General features: G+C 65.9%; 6 protein-coding genes across 6 annotated transcripts; 2 read left to right on the plus strand and 4 right to left on the minus strand.

Annotated features, from left to right (window-relative positions):
• Nucleotides 1-12: 12 nt before the first annotated feature.
• EMIHUDRAFT_103641 (hypothetical protein) lies at nt 13-1,162 on the minus strand (the record flags this gene model as incomplete). Its single annotated transcript, XM_005766144.1, has 2 exons — nt 13-354; nt 536-1,162. The coding sequence occupies 2 exons, from the start codon at nt 1,160-1,162 to the stop codon at nt 13-15; spliced, it is 969 nt and encodes a 322-aa protein (XP_005766201.1).
• Nucleotides 1,163-1,523: 361 nt separating this feature from the next.
• EMIHUDRAFT_66695 (hypothetical protein) lies at nt 1,524-3,119 on the plus strand (the record flags this gene model as incomplete). Its single annotated transcript, XM_005766145.1, has 1 exon — nt 1,524-3,119. The coding sequence occupies one exon, from the start codon at nt 1,524-1,526 to the stop codon at nt 3,117-3,119; it is 1,596 nt and encodes a 531-aa protein (XP_005766202.1).
• A 1,855-nt stretch (nt 3,120-4,974) lies between these two features.
• On the minus strand, nt 4,975-7,809 carry EMIHUDRAFT_103643 (hypothetical protein; the record flags this gene model as incomplete). The annotated part of the gene is made up of 3 exons (XM_005766146.1): nt 4,975-6,329; nt 7,362-7,532; nt 7,578-7,809. The coding sequence occupies 3 exons, from the start codon at nt 7,807-7,809 to the stop codon at nt 4,975-4,977; spliced, it is 1,758 nt and encodes a 585-aa protein (XP_005766203.1).
• A 3,010-nt stretch (nt 7,810-10,819) lies between these two features.
• Nucleotides 10,820-14,190, plus strand: EMIHUDRAFT_451894 (hypothetical protein; the record flags this gene model as incomplete). The annotated part of the gene is made up of 8 exons (XM_005766147.1): nt 10,820-10,876; nt 11,001-11,074; nt 11,197-11,490; nt 11,562-12,013; nt 12,090-12,259; nt 12,343-12,425; nt 12,500-12,751; nt 13,027-14,190. The coding sequence occupies 8 exons, from the start codon at nt 10,820-10,822 to the stop codon at nt 13,979-13,981; spliced, it is 2,337 nt and encodes a 778-aa protein (XP_005766204.1). The 3' UTR covers nt 13,982-14,190.
• EMIHUDRAFT_51150 (putative acyl-CoA dehydrogenase) lies at nt 14,181-16,481 on the minus strand (the record flags this gene model as incomplete). Its single annotated transcript, XM_005766148.1, has 1 exon — nt 14,181-16,481. A coding segment is annotated over one exon (2,301 nt), but the record flags the coding sequence as incomplete, so codon positions are not given.
• Nucleotides 16,482-17,536: 1,055 nt separating this feature from the next.
• EMIHUDRAFT_103645 (hypothetical protein) lies at nt 17,537-18,151 on the minus strand (the record flags this gene model as incomplete). Its single annotated transcript, XM_005766149.1, has 1 exon — nt 17,537-18,151. The coding sequence occupies one exon, from the start codon at nt 18,149-18,151 to the stop codon at nt 17,537-17,539; it is 615 nt and encodes a 204-aa protein (XP_005766206.1).
• Nucleotides 18,152-18,652: the final 501 nt, after the last annotated feature.

Raw genomic sequence — 18,652 nt, forward strand, 5'->3', positions numbered from 1 at the left:
CGCCGACCCCCCTCACGGCTCCACCAGGTTTTGCTTCAGACTCGGGTTCTTGACCGACATGCGTGACGTGCGGAACGCCGTCGGCCCCATCAGGGACAGGCGGACGGAGGCCTCCATGTCCAGGATGGGGTGCTCCGTCGCTCGTGGCCCGCCCGGCAGCTGTATCGTCCCGTTGTAGACCGCCATGCCCAGCAGTAGCAGCCCAAAGCCCCCGAGCTGCACAAAGCTGGCGGCACCCTTCCACGCCTCGCCGTACGCGCCCGCCGTCACTTCATAAAAGAGGAAGAGCTGCACCGCCCAGGTTAGCGCTGGCCGCGCGTTGCTCAGGATGGCCCCCCAAACCGACGAGAGCTTCTGTGACGCCACCGCGCGAGAGTTCGTGAGGCGCGGGCCGGCCGGGGCCGGACAGGGGTTGGGCCTCTCTGCGCGCCTGCATGACGATCAGCATGCTCGCGTTCAAAGTAAGGACGAGCACGCTGTTGAACAGCTCCAAGGGGGTCAGTGATGGGGTAAGTGGCGGGGCGAGTGGGTGAACGAGACTCGAGAGCGGCCGGCGCCTGTAGATGCCCAGCAGAAGCTGGATGAAGGGGGAGCGGGAGAACTTGTGCCACGTATTGTAAAAGTCCTCGAAGCGGCCGTGGTCGTCTCCAGGGAGATGGTAGTACGCCGGGTACACGACACAGAGCGTCAGGACGACGCCTGCGAGCCCCATGCAGCCGCACAGCACCAGAGGCGGCGTGTCGAGCTCGGACATCAGCTTCTCTTGGACGACAAACTGAAAGCTGGCGACAAAGGTGGATAAAAAGGCGAGCACCACTCCCAGTAGGGCTGTCTGCGTCCCACCTGCACTGGTGTTGTCAGATGTGACGATCCCAACCACGCCGACAATGAGGACTGCGCAACTGATGAGACCGATCCCCACCCAGTTTGCGCTCGAAAGCCTATCCTTGAGTACAAAATGCTTCTGGATCGCGACGAAGATTGTGACGGAGCCTCGCAGAAGCGAGTTTGTCGACAGGGGGAGGAATTGGACTGTGAGCGTTCCCAAGGCGGTTGTTATGAGGTCAAAGACGGTTGGAACGCCGAGCATGAGCACCCGCTTCGGTGTTAATCCGGTGCTCTCCTTGTTGACAAACACGTGGATCGGCAGAGCAAGGCTCATCGAACAGAACATGAAGAGGAGAGTCAGCGCCTTTGGCGTAAAGGGCTCAATCTCGCCCGTGCGCCCCTCAACCTTGAGCTGGAAGAGAGTTTTCTGTGTGACTTGGATGCCGACACCTGCAACCATCGCGAGCAGGAAGAAGAATGCCGCGCTCGGGCTGCATGCCTCCTCACCCTTGCCGGAACCCATTCGCACGGAGGCTTTGCGCGCGTCCCCGACTTTCGTGGATCGTGTGCCCGCGCTCATTCATTGCGCGCCGCGTGGTTGACAGCTGCTTCGCGCGCGTGCTGCTACTGCTGCGGCTGGAGCGCGGGCTCTCTAGCGCGGACTAATCTCGTGCGCAGACGGACCGCTGTCGATCATGCAACTAACTCCCGCGCCCGCACGCATACACCTCCTGCTGCTGGGGCTCGGACTGGTGGTGCAGAGATACGTCCTCGCGGAGGCGCCCGGCCTGCCTCGCGTTCGTGTTGACCCTGCCACCCACTTCTTCGTCGACACCAGCGATCGCGTCCGCGTATTCCACGGCGTAAACGTCGTCGAGAAGCTGCCCCCATTCCTCCCTGTTTCAACGGGGTTCGACGCTCGGAACTCGCTCTCCGAAGCAGACATCCTCAACCTCAGCTCGTGGGGGCTAAACGCGGTCCGTCTTGGTGTGCTCTGGGCGGGTGTGATGCCACAGGAAGGCTGGGTCAACGCGACTTACCTCCGCACCGCGCGATCATTCGTTCGAGCTCTCGCGGCCAGAGGGATTTACACCCTCGTCGACATGCACCAGGACTCAATGGGCGCGCGTTACTGCGGCGAGGGCTTCCCGGAGTGGGCAGTGCAAAAGGCGCTCAGGCTGAGCGGGATGAACGTAAGCGCAGCGAACAGATTTCCAAAGCCGTTTCACTGGGACATGCGTGTCGACCCGAGTGGACTTCCGTCTCGTGAGGCCTGCAGCGCGCACGATTTCTTACTTTACTACGGGACCACCGAAGCAAGCGCAGCGCGCGAAGCATTCTTCAAAGACATGCACGCTGACTTTGCTGCTCATTGGGCCGCCGTAGCCAGCGCCCTGAGAGACGAGACGTCGGTGCTCGGCTACGAGCTCTTCAACGAGCCATTTAGCAGGTCGCCCGGGGCATCTGATCGTCGCAAGCTGCTCCCGCTCTACCAGGCCGCGCACGAGGCGATACGTGCGCACGACCAGCGTGCGATTGTCTTTTTCGAGCCGCATGTGCTCAACGGCCAGTTTGGCCTGGCGAGTGACTTCCCGCACGGTGGGCCCGGCGGGGAGCTGTACAATGATCGGCAGGCGTTTGCCTATCACATCTACTGCCAGAACGGGACATCTACTGCGGTGGGCCTGGCACTCTGCAATGTTGCACTTCGCACCGCGTGGGGATCGTTCCGCGCCAACAATGCGCGCCTCGGCGGTGGCCGTATGCTCACCGAGTTTGGCGCCGTTTCGGATTCACCTCACGCGCTCCGTGTTCTGCGCAAGAGCTTGGACCTGGCGGACGCTCACATGCAGAGTTGGACCTACTGGTCCTTCAAGCCGTATGACGACATCACGACGAATGCCAGCCCGCTCAGCGAGGGGCTCTACTATAGGAACGGGACCCTGCAGCGCCAGAAGCTCGCTGAGCTCTCGCGCCCATACGCCCCTCTCATCTCCGGCAAGCCCATCGCGTGGCACTACGACGCAGACTCTCTTGCCTTTACGCTGAGATACGTGTGCGGCTCGTCAGCAGCGCCGACGGTGATCTTTGCTCACAAAGCGTTCCACTTCCCGCACGGCGTGTGTATCAGCATCTCACCTTCCGAAGCCGCGCGCTGGGAGCAGCCTTCCGAGAATGTCGTCGAAGTCTGGCACCAGTCGTCATCAGCTGGGGCCGAGGTTGAGGTGGCCGTGTCTCAGCGAGCCGCGGCGTCCTCCTGTTTAGTAGCGCCCACACCAAGTTTATACTGAGTAGTTCAGTGCACCTTACTGCGCGACGCACTCTCTCCCGATCAAGGGCCGCGGGGGGGGGGAGCCCTAGTGCGGACGTTTTTTTTGCGGTATCTTGATGTATCTCTGCAATATCTGACCGTATCTCCCCGTATCTCCTTGCATCTCATCGCATCTCCCTCGAGCATCTCCCCGTATCTCCCCGTATCTGCCCGTTTCTGCCCGTATCCGCCCGTATCTCGTATCTCCCGGTATCTCCCGGTATCTCCCGGCATCTAACGGTATCTCCCGGTATCCCGCCATATCCCGCCATATCCCGCCGCGGATACCGCGAAAAAAACCGTCCACACCAGGGATGGGGGGGGGCGGTGCGGCGCGGGCCGGCGGGGCGCGCGCGTATGGCTATGGGCGCGCCGCGCCGGAGGCAGAGAGAGAGAGTGTGTGTGTGCTCCTCGGCCCGCGGTGCGGATCACCCATGCATGCCGCGCGCGCGTTTACAGTTTTCGTGGCCAGTCAGGCCTGTCCGGCGTGCAGGACACACTATACAAAATCTCATGCACTCAAAAGTAAACGCCCTTGGCCACAACTGGGGTCGCGTGGTGTCATTTTGGTCAGCCGGGTGCCAAGTTCTGAGGCTGCGTTTGGTTGCTGCTGGCTGGGTCGCTGCCCGCCTCCTCCTCGCTGTCGCTTTCGCCATACGCGACCAGCGAGACCGCAGCCGATTCAGGCGCGCGCGCTGGCGTTGCGTTTGAGGGCTCGCCCTCGGGCGGCGCCGGATCACGCACGGTGCTGTCGTCGATGGCAGCGGAGGCGGCGGGCCGCTTGCCCGGCCTGAGATGGCTAGGCAGCTGCGTTTTTGCAATCGCCTTTGCGGGCGGCAGTCGCGCCGGAGGCAAGCGAGGCGCCGCCCGGCGCGCCGCCTGGAACCTGCGCTTGTCCTGCTCGGCGACTCGGCTCTTGTCGGGCACGCACGACGAGCCCGCCGGTGGGCCTGGGAAGCGGATGAAGGGCACGCGCGGCGGCATATATGTGTGTGTATATGCACTGCTTGACAAGGGCGACTGGAAGAAAAAGAAAGTATACTCGCATGTGAAGGAGAAAAGACTAGGAAACCCTCCCTTGGGTTGTGTGTTTTCTTTCTTTCTTTCTTTAAGACTAGCACTTGTTGTGTGTTGTGTGTTGTGGTGGTGTGCGGTGTGCGGTGTGTGTGTGTGTGTTGTGCGTTGTGTGTTGCGTGTTGTGCGGCGGGCGGTGGGCGCAATGCGGGTGTGGGGGGGGGCCGCTCGGCCGCCGAAGCGGTCAGGCCGAGCAGCCCCTTGATCAGCGGCTGCGCCAGCTGCTCTGCCAGATCCCTGCCAGTACCAGCATTCATGATCTTGACGGTGAATGAAGCGGCGCTTCCAGCAATCGACATCTGGGTACACACGACCATCTGACCTTGCGCGACCTCATCGTTGAGCGCTCGAGGAGCCGCAAGCACGAACCTGCTCAGAAGGTTGTTGAAATCGACCATGGCGACTGGCGACTGAAATCAGAAACCAGAGCAGAGAGCTGGGACGAACGCGACGCACCTGCCAACGAGAAGTGCGCCGACGTCCGTTCGTTACATTTTACTGCACATGGGGAATATCACATACGGGGGCCAGAGGCAGGAGCTCGACTCGCCGCTATGAGCCCGGCCCCTCCCCTCAGCAGAGCAGGGGCGTGAAACCGTGCCGGATTTCACGCAACGTTTTGCACATGCAGGACCCTCGCACTCGTTTCACAAAGTGATGGCCCCCCGCTACGTCGCACGAGTGCAACCGGGGGCTATAAAGAAAAATTCCATTCATTTTCTTGGAGATGCTGCTCTATTTATTTAAATAGAAGCTCCAGCTCATGCAGGCATCTCCGGCGCGACGCGCGGCTGCTGCGGGGCGGCGCCGCAGCGGTTGCAGTGCGTGCGTCGGGCAAAGACGAGGTCTCCGCAGACGCTGCAGTCCCAGTCGCCGGGCCGGCGCTCCGGCCGGCCGCGCTGCTGCGGCAGCAGCTGCTGCGGCGGCAGCATCTGCGGCGGGTAGGGCGCGGGGAAGGGAGCCCAGCCACCCTGCCATCCGTACTGCGGTGGCGGGTAGAATGCGTGCGGCGGCGCAAAGGACGGCGGCGCAAAGGACGGCGGCGCAAAGGCGAGTGGCGGGTACGGCTGCGGCTGCAGGTGGGGCGCGTGGGGCGGCGGCAGCTGCCCTGCAGGCCGCGCCGCGCCGCAGCGGAAGCAGCTCTCCCGGGACGCGAAGCAGAGGGTGCCACACGCCGCGCAAGCCCAGTCGCCAGGCCGCGGCTGCGCAGGCCGCCTCGCCGGGCCAGCCGAGGCGGGCCGCGCCGCGCCGCAGCGGAAGCAGGACGCCCGAGAGGCGAAATTGGCGTGCTCGACGCACGCCTCGCACGCCCAGTCGCCCGGGCGCAGCCCCGCGCGGTGGCCTCGCAGCATCTCTCCGGCCCGGTGGGTGTGGCCGAGGTCCGCGCCGCGAGAGATGAGCCACTCGACCACGCGCGCCAGGTTCCTGCAGTCGTCGATCCCGGAGTGGGCCCGCCCCTCGGGCTCGAGGCCGAGCGCCTGCAGCATGCCGCGCAGCGAGGTGCTGCTGGCGCCAGAGTACTCGAGCGCAAAGAGCACCTTCAGGTCGCTGTACGTGCGCGAGCCAAGCCAGGCGGGCAGCGCCAGCTGCTTGCGCGCCGCCTCAATCGGCAGCTGGTCGCCGAGGTCCCAGCCGCCATGCGCGATGAGCAGCGCGCTCCCGTCTGCCAGAGCCTCCGTCAGGCCGCACGACGCCACCCACTGAAGGAAGCGCGAGACCACCTCCGCGAGTGGTGAGGCGGAGTCGACCTGCTCCTGCGTGATGCCGGTGAGGTTTGTGCAAAACGTCGACAGCGGCCGCGCCGCGCCGTCGCCGTCGGCGCCCTCTGTCGGGCGCACGTACTCGTGGAAGGTGCCACGGACGGCGCCGGTGTGCGCGTCGAGCCACAGCGCCGGGAACTCGATGATCTCGTGCAGCGCGCACTGCTGGAGGCGGCTGAGGCCGGCGTCCGACGCGTCGCACGTGCCCTCAAAGTCGAAGAGGAGGACGTGCTCGACGGTGACTGCCGCCGCCGGAGGCTGCTCGTCGGCAATCGTCAGCGCTGCGAGGTCCAGAGGTGTGGACCCTGAGTTGAACTGGGGTTGTGCGCCGGGCCCTCCTGCTCCGCCGCAGGCGCCTGTTGATAGGTCCATGTGATAGCCCTGGATGGGCAATGCATGCGCCTCACTGGACCTCAGATCGCCCGACCGCGTCCCGGTGCTCTGCCGTCGGATTTGTGACGCCGCCGCACCGCGCCGCGGCCGGGGGCCCTCCGGAGGCCGAGGATGGCCGTGGCGGACCGGGACGAGCTCTGGGAGGGGAGGTGTCAGTGAGTATATTGTAGAGACTAACCATGTGCACAATAACTCTCAGTCTAGCTAAGCGAGGGGAGGCGATTCCGGGGCCGTACAGCAGCTTGACGTGCTTCGCCGGCGTGCTCCCGGAGCGGTGCCGGAGCGCGGCGAAATCGGGGGACGCCGTCACCGACGAGCGCGTTGGAGTATTCACTCCGGACAAAAAACGCGGCACAGCGGACGGTGCGGGGCGTGCCGCAAACTTAGCGGCGAGGCGCGGGACCGTCTGTGGCGAAGTGGGTCGCGTCCTCCGATTTCCGTCAACCCAGCATCCACACCCTTTATGTCAGTCGGCAGTCGCGCTGGTCCACAGGTGCAGCTCACGGCGGCGGATGGAGTTGGAGATCGAATGGCTCGCGTGGCGTCTCGGAAGACGCTAGCTAGAGGTAGAGCCTAGAGGGTGTGGCCCGTGAGCCCTCAAAGGCACAAAGGCATACCAGATCGGGCACCTAAGCCTACTGCGGTTTCGGCACGGGCGCGAGAGGCAAGTGTCACAACGGACCCTCGACGCGGTGCGCGAGGCGCAGGGAGCCAGGGCGCAGGCTGTGTCGGCGGCTGCCATGTGCCATGTGTATTGACGTGGCTCTTACGTTTCCTCTCCTGCTGGCTTGGCTTGTCGGCTGGCTGGTGCTTGGCGCCCTGGTAGCGCCCGGAAGAGGGAGGGGCCGTCTGTTTGTTGTGTGATCTCCGATTTTTCTTTTTCGTAGTATTGGCTTTTTCTCTAGTACTCCTTCGCACGTTGCCCGCGGCGCGCCGCCTCGCGCCCCTCACTGTCCGCTCGCAGCTGCTCCTTCTCGCCATCGCAGTTCCAGCACCTTGTCGCCCGTGCATGCATCGATCGTTCCGCGTCTCGCGCCGGCAGTAGATGCACTGCCAGTGAGTGAGGCGCCGATCCATCCGCCTCGTCTTGTTTGCTCGCGTCGGCCCGACGTCCCTGCGCTCATCTTGATTCTTGATCTTGTGTGATCGCGCCGTCGCCGGCCTCCCTAACAACGCATGCAGGCCACGGTTGAGAGAGAGAGATGTTGCACGGTTGTGTCCCGCCACGCCGAACTCCCTGCCGATCCCGTGGAGCTGCCCCATCGGCTGCAACGGCCCGGTGTACATCACCACGTCGCCGACCGGCGCGGACAGCGGCTGCAGTATCGCCACCGGCGTGATCGTTCCTCGCGAAGTCGTCGACAGCCGAGGTCTCGCGAGCCACTCGTCGGTTCCCTGCGGGAACCGCTCCTCGATTCGTTGCGTCTCCGCTCGGTCGTCCATCGCCGCCAGCCACCCTCGGGTAGCGTTCGGTCGCCAGCTCTCCAGCTCGTCGTTTGGTCACCGAGGAGTCGGAGGACGGAGAGCGAAAGCACGCCTCAAACTCCAGGACGTGCCACCTGGACGCATCCCTCCTTGTCCCACTTATCGAATTTGTGCAGGCGAGAGCACTCGTCCGAATTCCGGCGTTTTCCATAATTCTCACCCTGCTACGCTACTAGTACCCCGCTGCCGCGCCCCATCGTGTGGTTCGTGGCGATCTTTGGTGCCTTGAGCGCTGGGGAGGCGCCCACCGGGGGAACCCTAATAAGTGGCGCGTAGTGCCGTACGCTCACTCCTGCCTGGCCGTCACTCTCGGGATGTGTTGCAGCCAGAGGGCCCAACTTGAGAATCGTGCTTTTTGTGAGGTTGTTTCGTGTTAGGTTGGGTTGTGCTTGGGTGAGGTTGTTCCGAGTGAGGTTAGGTCGTCGGCGCGAAGGGGGTGAGGTCTCGACCGCCGCCGGGCGCCGCTCACGCCAGCGGTGGGACGGCCACCATCGGTGTTTTTGGCTTCGCCACCGTCCAAAGCGTGCGCTATGCGATCGCCGACATCGAGCGAGCACGCCTGTCCGACGAGCGGCTTGCTGTGCGGACGCCTTTCTTGTGGCTCTCGTCGAGAGCGTTTTGCGTCCCGGCGGGTGGGAGAATCTGTGTCGTCTGATGTGTCACTGTGTACGTCACACCAGTCTTGCCGATAACAAGCACGGTCGATCCGTCAAAGCCGATACACTCGTTCCTATTGAGCACTTGAGCACTGGATAGGGTCGATTCCGCGTGGTACGGGACCCCTCGATCGTCTACTAGTAACCCTGTGGCGTGTCGGAGAATTCTTTGTCCGCTTTTATGTCTCACCGAGGGCCCAAGTGAAGAATTCTTTCTCTTGGAGTGCGTTGTGTTCTTGTTTTGTGTCCGCTTTCTCTCTTTTGGCCAAGGAATTTCTTATCGTGCGCCGCTCGGCATAATCGATAATCTCTCCTCACGGCTGGTCTCTCGCTCGTCGCCGCTCGAGAGTCGAGACAGCAGCCTCTCAATGAGCAATGTGGCCCCGCCAGCCCTTCGAGTTCGCGCGGATTTCGCGAACTCCGAACTCGAACGAACGCAGCCGGCGGGGCCCAGCCCGAACCTCGAAACTGAACGGACCGCGCCGGCTGTGGAAGGCGCGAACTGCGAAAACGAACGAACGTTCGTGAACTCCGTTCGAACTAGGAAAAAAAGAAAATCATCGCCAGGAATTCGTTCGTTCGCAGCATCCACGAGCCGCGCTGAACGAACTCGCGCAACTGCGCCACGTGCGCGCGTGCGGACGCGGTCTGGCCCTCAATCTCAGGTGCCCATATACACAGGCGGCACTAGCACAGTTCTGACGGTCCGCGACAGTCTGCAATCTAGCGGACTACGGGCGCGACTACCCCGGTGCGCCGCCGCCCGCCGCGGACCATTCGGCCCACGGCGGCTCCGGCCGCTACCTGCTCAAGGTCGGCATCGACCCGCCCACCCCAGAGCGGTTCCCGCAGCTGGACCGCTCCGAGGACTAGGGTCCCGATGGTGCCGGCTGCGCTGTGAGCAGGGCCGCCCTGTGGTGCCTGGGCGCCGTGCGTGCTGACTGGCGAATAGAATGGGGGAGACGGGGGCTCCCCGAGGCGTCCAGGCATACTAGGCCTCTAGTAGGCAACCAGGGACTATACAGGCCTGCAGAGCCAAAAAATACATATTGCGGTTCGTTCGCGGTTCGTTCGCAGTTCAGACGAACTTCCCTGGTTTCCTCGGCCTGCGGGTGTGAAGCGGGTCGGGGGGGGGGAGGAGAAAAGAAAAGGCTCGAGTTCACGAACTAGTTCGAGGGTTCGGGCACCCAAGGGCGAACGACCGAACCGATGCAGCGAACCAAGGGGATGCCGTCCAGAGCGAACTCCGAAACCGAACGAACCGCGAGTTCACCGAACCAGTTCACGAACCAGTTCGCCAGTTCGCCAGCGAACTCGAAGGGCTGGGCCCCGCCGCTCTGGCAGGCACGTCCTTTTTCTTCTTGTTCCTCTGGTTTCTTTTGGCTTAATTTTTGGTGTACCTGTGTTTAAAGAAAGAAGAAAGAAAAAACCGCGCGAATTTCTTATCGTGATTCCTGAATTTCTTTTCGTGCGCCGGCGCCGCGAGTCATCTCGATCTCTCGGCAGTCTCACGGCTGGTCTCTCGCTCGTCGCCGCTCCGAGACAGCAGCCTCTCAATGTGGCCCCGCCGCTCTGTCTTTCCTGAGCCGAAGCCAGAGGTGTGCGTGACCTTCTTCTCCTGTGTCGGCACCGGCGTCTCAGGCACCTCTGACCTCGAGACCATCTACCCTGCCGCCGTCCGCTACCTCGAGGCTCAGCGCGTGCCGACGGCCGGCAGGAGTGAGCGGCCGCTGCGGTACGAGCTCGCATGGCTCGACAATGGCGGCAGCGAGGCCGCCCGGCAGGCCTTCTTGCAGCAGGGCGCGCAGATCGAGCACCCGCTGCGCAACCCGACCAACGAGGGCCTCTTTCGGGCCGTCAACGACGTCTGGTTCCGGGGACGCGGCTGCCGGGCGCCCTACGTCCTCAATCTGGAGGACGATCGCGAGCCGCACCCGCACATCCTGGCGCACGGCGGCGTGCACGGGCTGCAGCACCTCGCCCGCGCCATCCGGCTGCTGGAGGAGGACGAGCAGCTCGGCGGCGTGCGGCTCAAGAACGAGTTCAGCGACGGCAAGATCGCGGCGGCGGCGGCGGCGGCGCTCGGAAGGCCCGTCCCGTGGCAGCGGCCGCGCGGCGGCGGCGGCGCGGGCTACCAGCGGCACTGCATGGAGCTGAGCAGCGGCTTTGTGTGGGGCAGCTTCTCCATGGCGGCGGTCCTCTACGACCGCGAGCGGCTGCAGTCCCGCGTCGGCCTCTGACGGGGACGGCGGCACGACGAGACCTGGCACCTTCCACGAGCCTTCCCCGAGCCCTCCCCCGTAGGCCTTCTGATGGAGGGGCGGCCGCACGACGAGATCCCGTACGACTATTCCGAGGGGCAATACGCGGTGCGGTGCGCGCTGGCCGGCCTCTGCACCGCGCGGCCGCACTTTGCAGAGGCGCCCGCCGGAGCAGAGGAGCGTGGCGCGAGGGGGGGCGAGGTCCGGCCCGAGGAGCGGCGCTGTGGCGTAGGCGTGCACGGACGCGGAGGACGACCCGACCAGCGACGGCGCGTTTGAGGACGGCGACGAGGACGAGGCGCTGCCGTGCCACGACGTCTTCTTCGAGCGGCGGCCGCCCCGCGCGCGCGACTTGTCCGAGTGCGGATGGTTCGCGGGGCAGAACCGCTGCTAATTAGTGTCGCTCATCTGATTCATGAGCTCCTCAGGTATGAGTGGTTCCTGTGGGGCACGCCGCTGCACACCGCCAACCGGACCGCAAGCACGCTTGCAGACGCTGGTCCGGACACCCGCCCGTCCGCCTCGCCGGACGACGCCAGCGCAGGCGCGGCCCGCCGCAAAGGAAGGAGCCCGAACTTCATCGGCCTCGACTGCGCGGGGAACGCGCTCCCGTCGGAGGCGCTGGCCGCATTCGACGCGCTGAGCGATGCTACCGACGCCCTCCGCGACGCGACGGTGCTTGCGCGCGGCGGCCGTGTCGGCAGCGCCGCCCTCGCTCTCCGGCAAGCTGGCGGCCGGGACCTTGCTGGCGATGATACGCCCCGCCCCTCCACACCCTTCCTCTCGCGCGCAGGCGGCTCGAGAGGGCGTTGGGCATCGAGGCCGTCGGCGTCGAGGCGGCCGGGGTCGAGGCGGCCGGGGGCGGCCAGGTCGCGGCCGGGGGCGAGGACGACGACGGAGGCGCTGTGCCGTATGGGCGGCCGCTCCCGTCGGGCGATCAGCTGGTCGCTCGCTTTGGCTGCGTCGGTATCACGACGGAGTACACCGCGCTGCTCCGCCGCTGGCTGGCGGAGCACCCGTCTGCTGCGGACCGGGCGGCGGCGGAGGAGGCTGCAGCGGGCGGGGCGGCGGCGGGCGGAGGGGCGGGCGGAGGGGCGGGCGGTGGGGCGACCGACTGGCGGCGCGTCCCGCCAGGAGTGAGGGGCGGCGCGATCCCGAAGCTGATCGTGCAGACGTACAAGTCTCGCGACACAGTGCCGGACAAGATGAGGCAGTACGCGCGGAAGGTGCAGGAGCTGCACCCAGGCGCGGCGGCCCCCCTCCCGCCCACCCCTCCCCCCCCCCTCGGCTCGCCCCACCGCGCCACCCGCTCGGCACGCAGGCTGGACGTACCTTTTCTTCGACGACGCAGACATCGCCGCCTTCATCGCCGAGCGCGAGCCGGCGTGGGTGGCTCAGTACGAGGCGCTGCGCCATGCGCCCATCCAGCGGGTCGACCTCTTCCGCTACCTCGCCGTGTCGCACTGGGGAGGCTTCTACCTCGACCTCGACGTGCCTCCTCCCCCCTCTGCCCCGACCTTGAGTCTAGCTCCGCCCTTCCCTAAACAGCCGGCCGGGTCCGGCGCGCCTACTAGGTGCTCCTCTCGCAGCCGCTCGACGAGCATGTCTCTCTCTCCGAGCTGGACCCGTCCGCCCGCGCCGTCTTCCCCTTTGAGCGGCAGAGCCACGAGCGCAGCTGCCGCCCTCCCGGCGACCCCTCCCTGACGCAGCGGTCGTGCTGCGGGTGTGTAGGATGATCGAGCCCTCCGTCCACCCCTCGCTAGTCGGGGAGGTCGGCACGCGCACGCTGGTCGGGCAGTACGCCTTCGGAGCGACGCCGCGCCACCCCTTCCTCGCCGCGATCCTGCGGTACGTGCGGCGCGCTAGCCTCGAGCCTCGGTGGGCGCTCGTGCCGCCGCCCGCCGCCGGCGACGAGGATGACGACAAGACGGTGCTCTACACGACCGGGCCGGCCCTCGTCAGCCGCGCCTTCTTCGAGGGCGGGTTCGCGGGCAAGGCGAGGCGATGAGAAGCAGAAAGAAGCGCGGGCACGGGTTCGAGAGGGAGAGAGGAGAGAGAGAGAGAGAGAGAGAGAGAGAGAGAGAGAGAGAGAGAGGGGGGGGGGGGAGAAAGGGAGAGAGGAGGAGGAGGAGGAGGAGAGAGAGAGAGAGAGAGAGAGAGAGAGAGAGAGAGAGGAGAACGAGAGGGCTGGAGAGCGAGAGGGCGCGAGGGCGCGAGGAGGAGAAGAGACGCAGAGGAGCTCGGCGGCAACGTCGAAGTCAGCGAGCGCCCCGTGGCCAGGTGCGGCTGCTCTACGCCTCGGCCGCCGGCCCCGACGCGCCGAGCGGCTGGGGCAGCTTCGGACCAGGCAACTGGCACCACCACCACGGCACGTGGAAGGGTGGGGCACTCGACGGCGCGCGGCTCATCGAGCGCGCCGAGCGGCACACTGCGGCGGGCCGGCACGAGCAGGCGGCGAACCTCTTCCTGCGCGCGCTGCTGCACGGCGCCTCGGGCTGGTCGAGCGAGCTCGTTCTCGACGTCGACCAACGGCGCCAGCGCTGCTACCACCAGCTGGGCAGGCTCGCCGAGGCCCACCTCGCCATCGCGCTCGAGTACGTCAAGCAGGGCGAGGCGGTGTCGGCGGAGATGTACCTGGAGCGCGCGGCGGGGCAGGCGCGGCAGGACGGGCAGCCGGACGTGCAGGCAGAGGTGCACTTTGCGCGCTGGCGCTTGATCGGCGCGGCGCAGCGTGAGCGGGCGGACGAGGAGCTGCGGCGCGCGATGGAGATGCAGCCGGCGAGCTCGCGGTACCAGATCGAGTTCGCGCTCAGCCAACTCACCAAGGAGGCGGTGCACGCGGCGCAGGTGCTGCCGCAGCTCGCGCGCGGCCTCGAGCTCGAGCTGAGGGAGGGGGGCGGACAGGCGGCTCCTGCCGGCGCCGTGGCGGCACCGCGCACGAGGGCGAGCCTGCTCTTCCTGTGGAACGTCGCGGCGGTCCTGCAGTCCACCATCCTCACGACGCCCGGCCTGAGGGAGCAGATGAGCGCCATGCTGCAGCCGCTGAACAGCGTCGCGAGCACGCCGTGTGATTTGGAGCCGGAGGGGGCGGAGCTCACAGCGTCCGAGGTGGGCCAGGAGGCACCGGGCGTCGCGCGCGCGTCGCGGCCGACGAGCGTGCTCATCAGCGACCGTTTGCGGGTGAACAAGTATGGAGTGGCCGTCCCCGTGTGAGAGCTGGCTTGGAGAGCTGCAGCTGGGTCGTAGGTCGGAGAGGGACATGCGAGTCCGCGTGGTACGGTTGACGCGAGACTGAGTCGTACGCACAGTATCGAGTATGCGAGCATGAGTACAAGTGTGTCTGGGCTCTGGGGTCGAAGCGGGTATACTACTGCGTACATCGTGAAGGGACGTGTTGTTACGCTCACAGCTTCGACTTCATCAGCTCCCACCTCGCAATGGTGCGGCAGTGGACCTCGTCTGGCCCGTCGGCGAGGCGCAGAGTGCGCAGCGACGCCCACGCGTGCGCGAGCACATGATCCTGACAGACTCCCGCGCCGCCGTGCACCTGTATCGCGCGATCGAGCACGGCCAGCGCCATCCGCGGCGCCGCAACCTTGATCATCGCGATCTCCTGCATCGCAGCCCGGTTGCCGAGTGTGTCCATCATGTACGCCGCCTTCAGCGTCAGCAGCCGCACCTGCTCGAGCTCGACGCGGCTCCACGCGATCGCCTGCTCCGTCGCGCCGTGCCGCGCCAGGAGCTGCCCAAAGGCGCGCCGCGTCTTGGCGCGGGCGCACAGCGCCGCGAGGGCGCGCTCGGCGACACCGATGCTCCGCATGCAGTGGTGTATGCGTCCCGGGCCGAGCCGCGCCTGCGCCATCGCGAAGCCGCCGCCCTCCTCGTGCAGCAAGTTGGCGCGTGACACGCGCACGTTGCGGAAGGCGACCTCCGCGTGGCCGTGGGGCGCGTCGTCGTACCCAAACACGCTCAGCATGCGGACGACATCGACGCCCGCCGTGTCCATCGGCACGAGCACCATCGACTGCTGCCTCCGCACGGACGCGCCGGCGGCGTCCGCTTCGCCGCTGGGCCCGCCGCCGCCCACGACCCGACCCATGACGATGGCGAGCTTGCAGCGCGGGTCGCCCGCGCCGGTCGTCCACACCTTGCGCCCGTTGATGACGTACTCGTCTCCCTCCCGCTCGATGCGCGTCTGCACGTTCGTCGCGTCCGAGCACGCGCTCTGCGGCTCTGTCATCGCAAAGCACGAGCGGATCTCTCCGCGCAGCAGCGGCTGCAGCCACGTCTGCTGCTGCTCGCGCGTGCCAAAGTGCGCGAGGAGCTCCATGTTGCCCGTGTCGGGAGCGGCGCAGTTGAACACCTCGGCGCACCACTCGTTGCAGCCCATCAGCTCCGCGAGGGGCGCGTAGTCGAGCGAACTCAGACCGGACCCCGGCCCGAACTCGGCGCAGCTTGGCAGAAAGAAGTTCCACAGCCCGGCCGCCCGCGCCTTTGCCTTGAGCTCCTCCACAAGTGCGATGGGCGACCAGCGGCGGCCGGCGGCGGTGTTCGCTGCGAGCGCCTCCCGCCAGCGGCCCTCGTTTGGCAGCACGTGCTCCGTGATGAAGGCCCTGGTGCGGTCGAAGAGCTCCCGCCCGCGCGCCGAGAAGGGGAAGGGCAGCGTGTCGTACAGGTGCAGCGCCGGCTCCGCCGTCGCCGCGCCGTCGGCGAGGCCGAGGGCAATCTGGTGGCCGACGCTCGCGAGGTCGTTCGAGATCTGGCCCGCCAGCTGCGCGCGCGCGGAGGACGCGTTGCCCATGATGGCGCGCGCGTGCACGCCGTGGACGATCGCCGCCATCCGGAAGTAGGCAAGCGCGCAGTAGAAGGTCCAGACCAGCTCCGGCAGCGGCGGCTGGGCGACGCGCTCGAGGTAGCCGCGCACGAACTGCGACTCGTGCGGGATGCCGAGGCGGAGCAGGCTGGCGCCACGCAGCCCCGGCACGAACCAGTGCTCCCTCGGCCAGCGGTAGGCCTGGCAGCAGTGCGCGAGGTCGGCGAGCGGGCAGCCGATCGTGGCGAGCTCCCAGTCGATCAGCGCGAGCACGCGCGGCTCCGTCGGGTGGAAGATGAGGTTGTCGAGCTTGAAGTCGCCGTGCACGATCGTCGGCGAGAAGTGCGCCGCCGCGTACGCCTCCGCCTCGGCCGTGTGCTCCTCGAGCCAGCCGGCGAGCGCCGCCAGGTCGCCGCTCTCCGCCACGCCAGCCTCCGCCAGCACCGCGCGCCCGCCCTCAACCTGCCGCTTCCAGCGCCGCACCTGCCGCGCCGCGTATGCGCCGCCCTCGGCCGCGCCGTCGGGCGCGAATTGCTCCAGCCCGGCGAGGCTTCTCCAGTCTACGCGGTGCAGCCGGGCGAGCACGTCACACATGGCGTGATAGACCCCAAACCGCTCGATCGGCGGCAGCTGCTCGAGGGTGGCGTCTTTGAAGACGCGGCCGTGGATGAACTCCATGACGAAGAAGGGCGTGCCGATCACGCCAGCGTCCGCGCAGTAGCACAGCATCTCTGGCACCGGCACGGCGGTCGGCTTGAGGGCGCGCATGATGCAGTGCTCGCGATCCACGGCGTGCGCCGTCGACAGGAGCTTGCCGTGCGGCTGCTTGCGCAGCACGCACTGGAACGCCGCACCGCAGTCGAGAAGGTAAGTCGGGTTCGACTGGCCATGAGAAAACTGCCTTGCCGTCAGCGCGCCCTCAAACGGCTTGAGGTGCGAGCGGAGGTAGCTCGAGAGCGACTGGAGGTCGAGCTGGTGCCGCACGGGCCCGGCCTCGTCGAGCGTGGTCATGCTGAGGTCGTCGTCTTAGGAATCCTAGCGGTTTGTGAGAGCCGCGCTGGTTCTCGCCCAGCTTTCGACAGCTTAAAGAAAGAAAGAAAACAGACACGCAAGGGAGGGAATGGGGAATGACGGCACGCCGCCACCACACAGGGATTTTAAGGAGAGGTGTGTGGTGCGCTAGCCGTCGCCCACCCTAGGGAGTCCGCCTCTTCCTACAGCTTCTCCCGAATAAGCAGCGAACCTGACTTTCTTTCTTTCGGTTTCATTTTCAGTGTATGTTGCTTTTATGTTTTCCTCCTTTTTCCTAGGGGTTCGAGGGTATGGGCGTATGGCGGGGCGACTAGGGGCGGCGACAAGTGCTAGTCCTCCTGCGGTCGCGCCACACGAGGTACCGCTGTCAAGGCGACACAGAACAGCCTTCGAGCCACAGGTGCTGCTTCTCCTCGCGTGTAACTATGCCTGGCTGCTGCTGCTTCTCGCACAGGCGTGCTGTATTTGCCGATGTGTCCGCTGCCGCCGGCGAGCAGTGACGACTATCTCACCAGCTTGCCCCGACATGCGTTCCTCACTTGTGAGTGACCAGCGCTGAAGGCACGAAACACCTGGCGTCAATTCTACCGGGCCGCCGCCGAGCCTGCTGCCTGGCGCTCGCATTCGAGCCGTTGCCTAGCTGCGGGCGGAGCGCTGTGTAATACTGACTCGCGGAGTCGCAGTAAATTTCCGTCTTATAATGGGCGGGTCGCTCGTGACTACCGTCTTACTTCGCGGTTGGTGGCCACCACGCGTGACTTAGCTCAGAGAGAATGCATGCGTGCACCGCGGCATCTTGTGTGTCCAAAACAAGAACACTCGAATCGGGAATGGCGCGCGCGATCTCGACGCCGCTACACCTTCTCACCTCATCAGCAGATGCATCTCTGCAGGGCCGCCAACGCATCTCTCATCTCACATCATCAGCAGATGCAGGCGAACCGCCTGCAGCCGCTACATCTCCTCCGCTCCGCCTTCCGCGAGAGGCAAGCTGCCCGCTCCTCCTCTCTCCTCGCGGCGCGGCGCTCCTCCTCCTCCGATTGCCGCTCTGCGAAGCCGCCGCCCGCCCCGCCGCGCTCTGCGCCGGCCTCAGCCGTGCTGTACATCTGTCCCAGTTTGCCAAAAGCGCCGTTGCCAAGTCCATTGATGTCGCCGTCGCCGCCGTCGCCGCCGTCGCCGCCGTCGCCGTCGCCTCCGCCGCCGTAGGCTGGGCCGCGTGAAGAGAAGCGCTCCCCGATGATCGCCGCATTCTCTTTCTCGACAGCAGTCAGAACCGTCGTATCGAGGTCGTCGCCCAGTCGCTCGAGCCGCGCAACGTGTCCGAGGAGGAGGCCCTCTGCCGGCCGCCTGAGCGCTGAGCGCCGCGACTCAAACTCGTCGAGCGGCTCGGCGTCCGTTCTGGCCAGCAGCCGGTGGCCGAGCCCGAGTGGCGCGCACCCGGTGCTAGGCAGCTTCGAGCCGTCCACGACGAGATCGAATGTGAGGGTCGTGACAGACGAAAAGCGGACTCTCCGCTGCGTGGCCGCAGCAGAGTCCATGTTGGACTCGCCGGCTTCTTCTTGCCGATCTTGGCGGCGCTCTTGGCCGGCGGAGTAGCCGCACGCTTGGCCGGCGGCGGAGCCTTCTTGGAGCGGAGCGCCTTTGAAGCGAGCTCGGCCGGCGCCGAGCCTTGCGCCTGAGCCTTGCGCGACGCAGGTCAGATTTTCTTTTTCCGCCAAGCGGCGAGTAGAGGCGCGGCGGGTAGAGGCGTAGAGGCGAATAGCACACGTCCACCCCGGGTACCCTGGAATCTACTCAGAGCGGTGGTTGAGGCCGATTGCCTCAACTGTCAACCACGTGGTTGACAGAGGCCTCAACCCTCAACCAAGTGGTTGACAGACCCCTTCAACCCCTCAACCACGCGGAATGGCTGTTCACACCCCCGCGCAAAGGTCTGAACACACATTCTCTGTGGACCATTCATGTCGTCTTCTTTAACGCCTGGATGCTGCATCACACCTCCCATTCACGCACGTAGCTGAAGCAAGTATCGTAAAAAC

This window comes from Emiliania huxleyi, assembly GCF_000372725.1.
Source record: "Emiliania huxleyi CCMP1516 unplaced genomic scaffold EMIHUscaffold_52, whole genome shotgun sequence".
Classification (NCBI taxonomy): domain Eukaryota; phylum Haptophyta; order Isochrysidales; family Noelaerhabdaceae; genus Emiliania; species Emiliania huxleyi.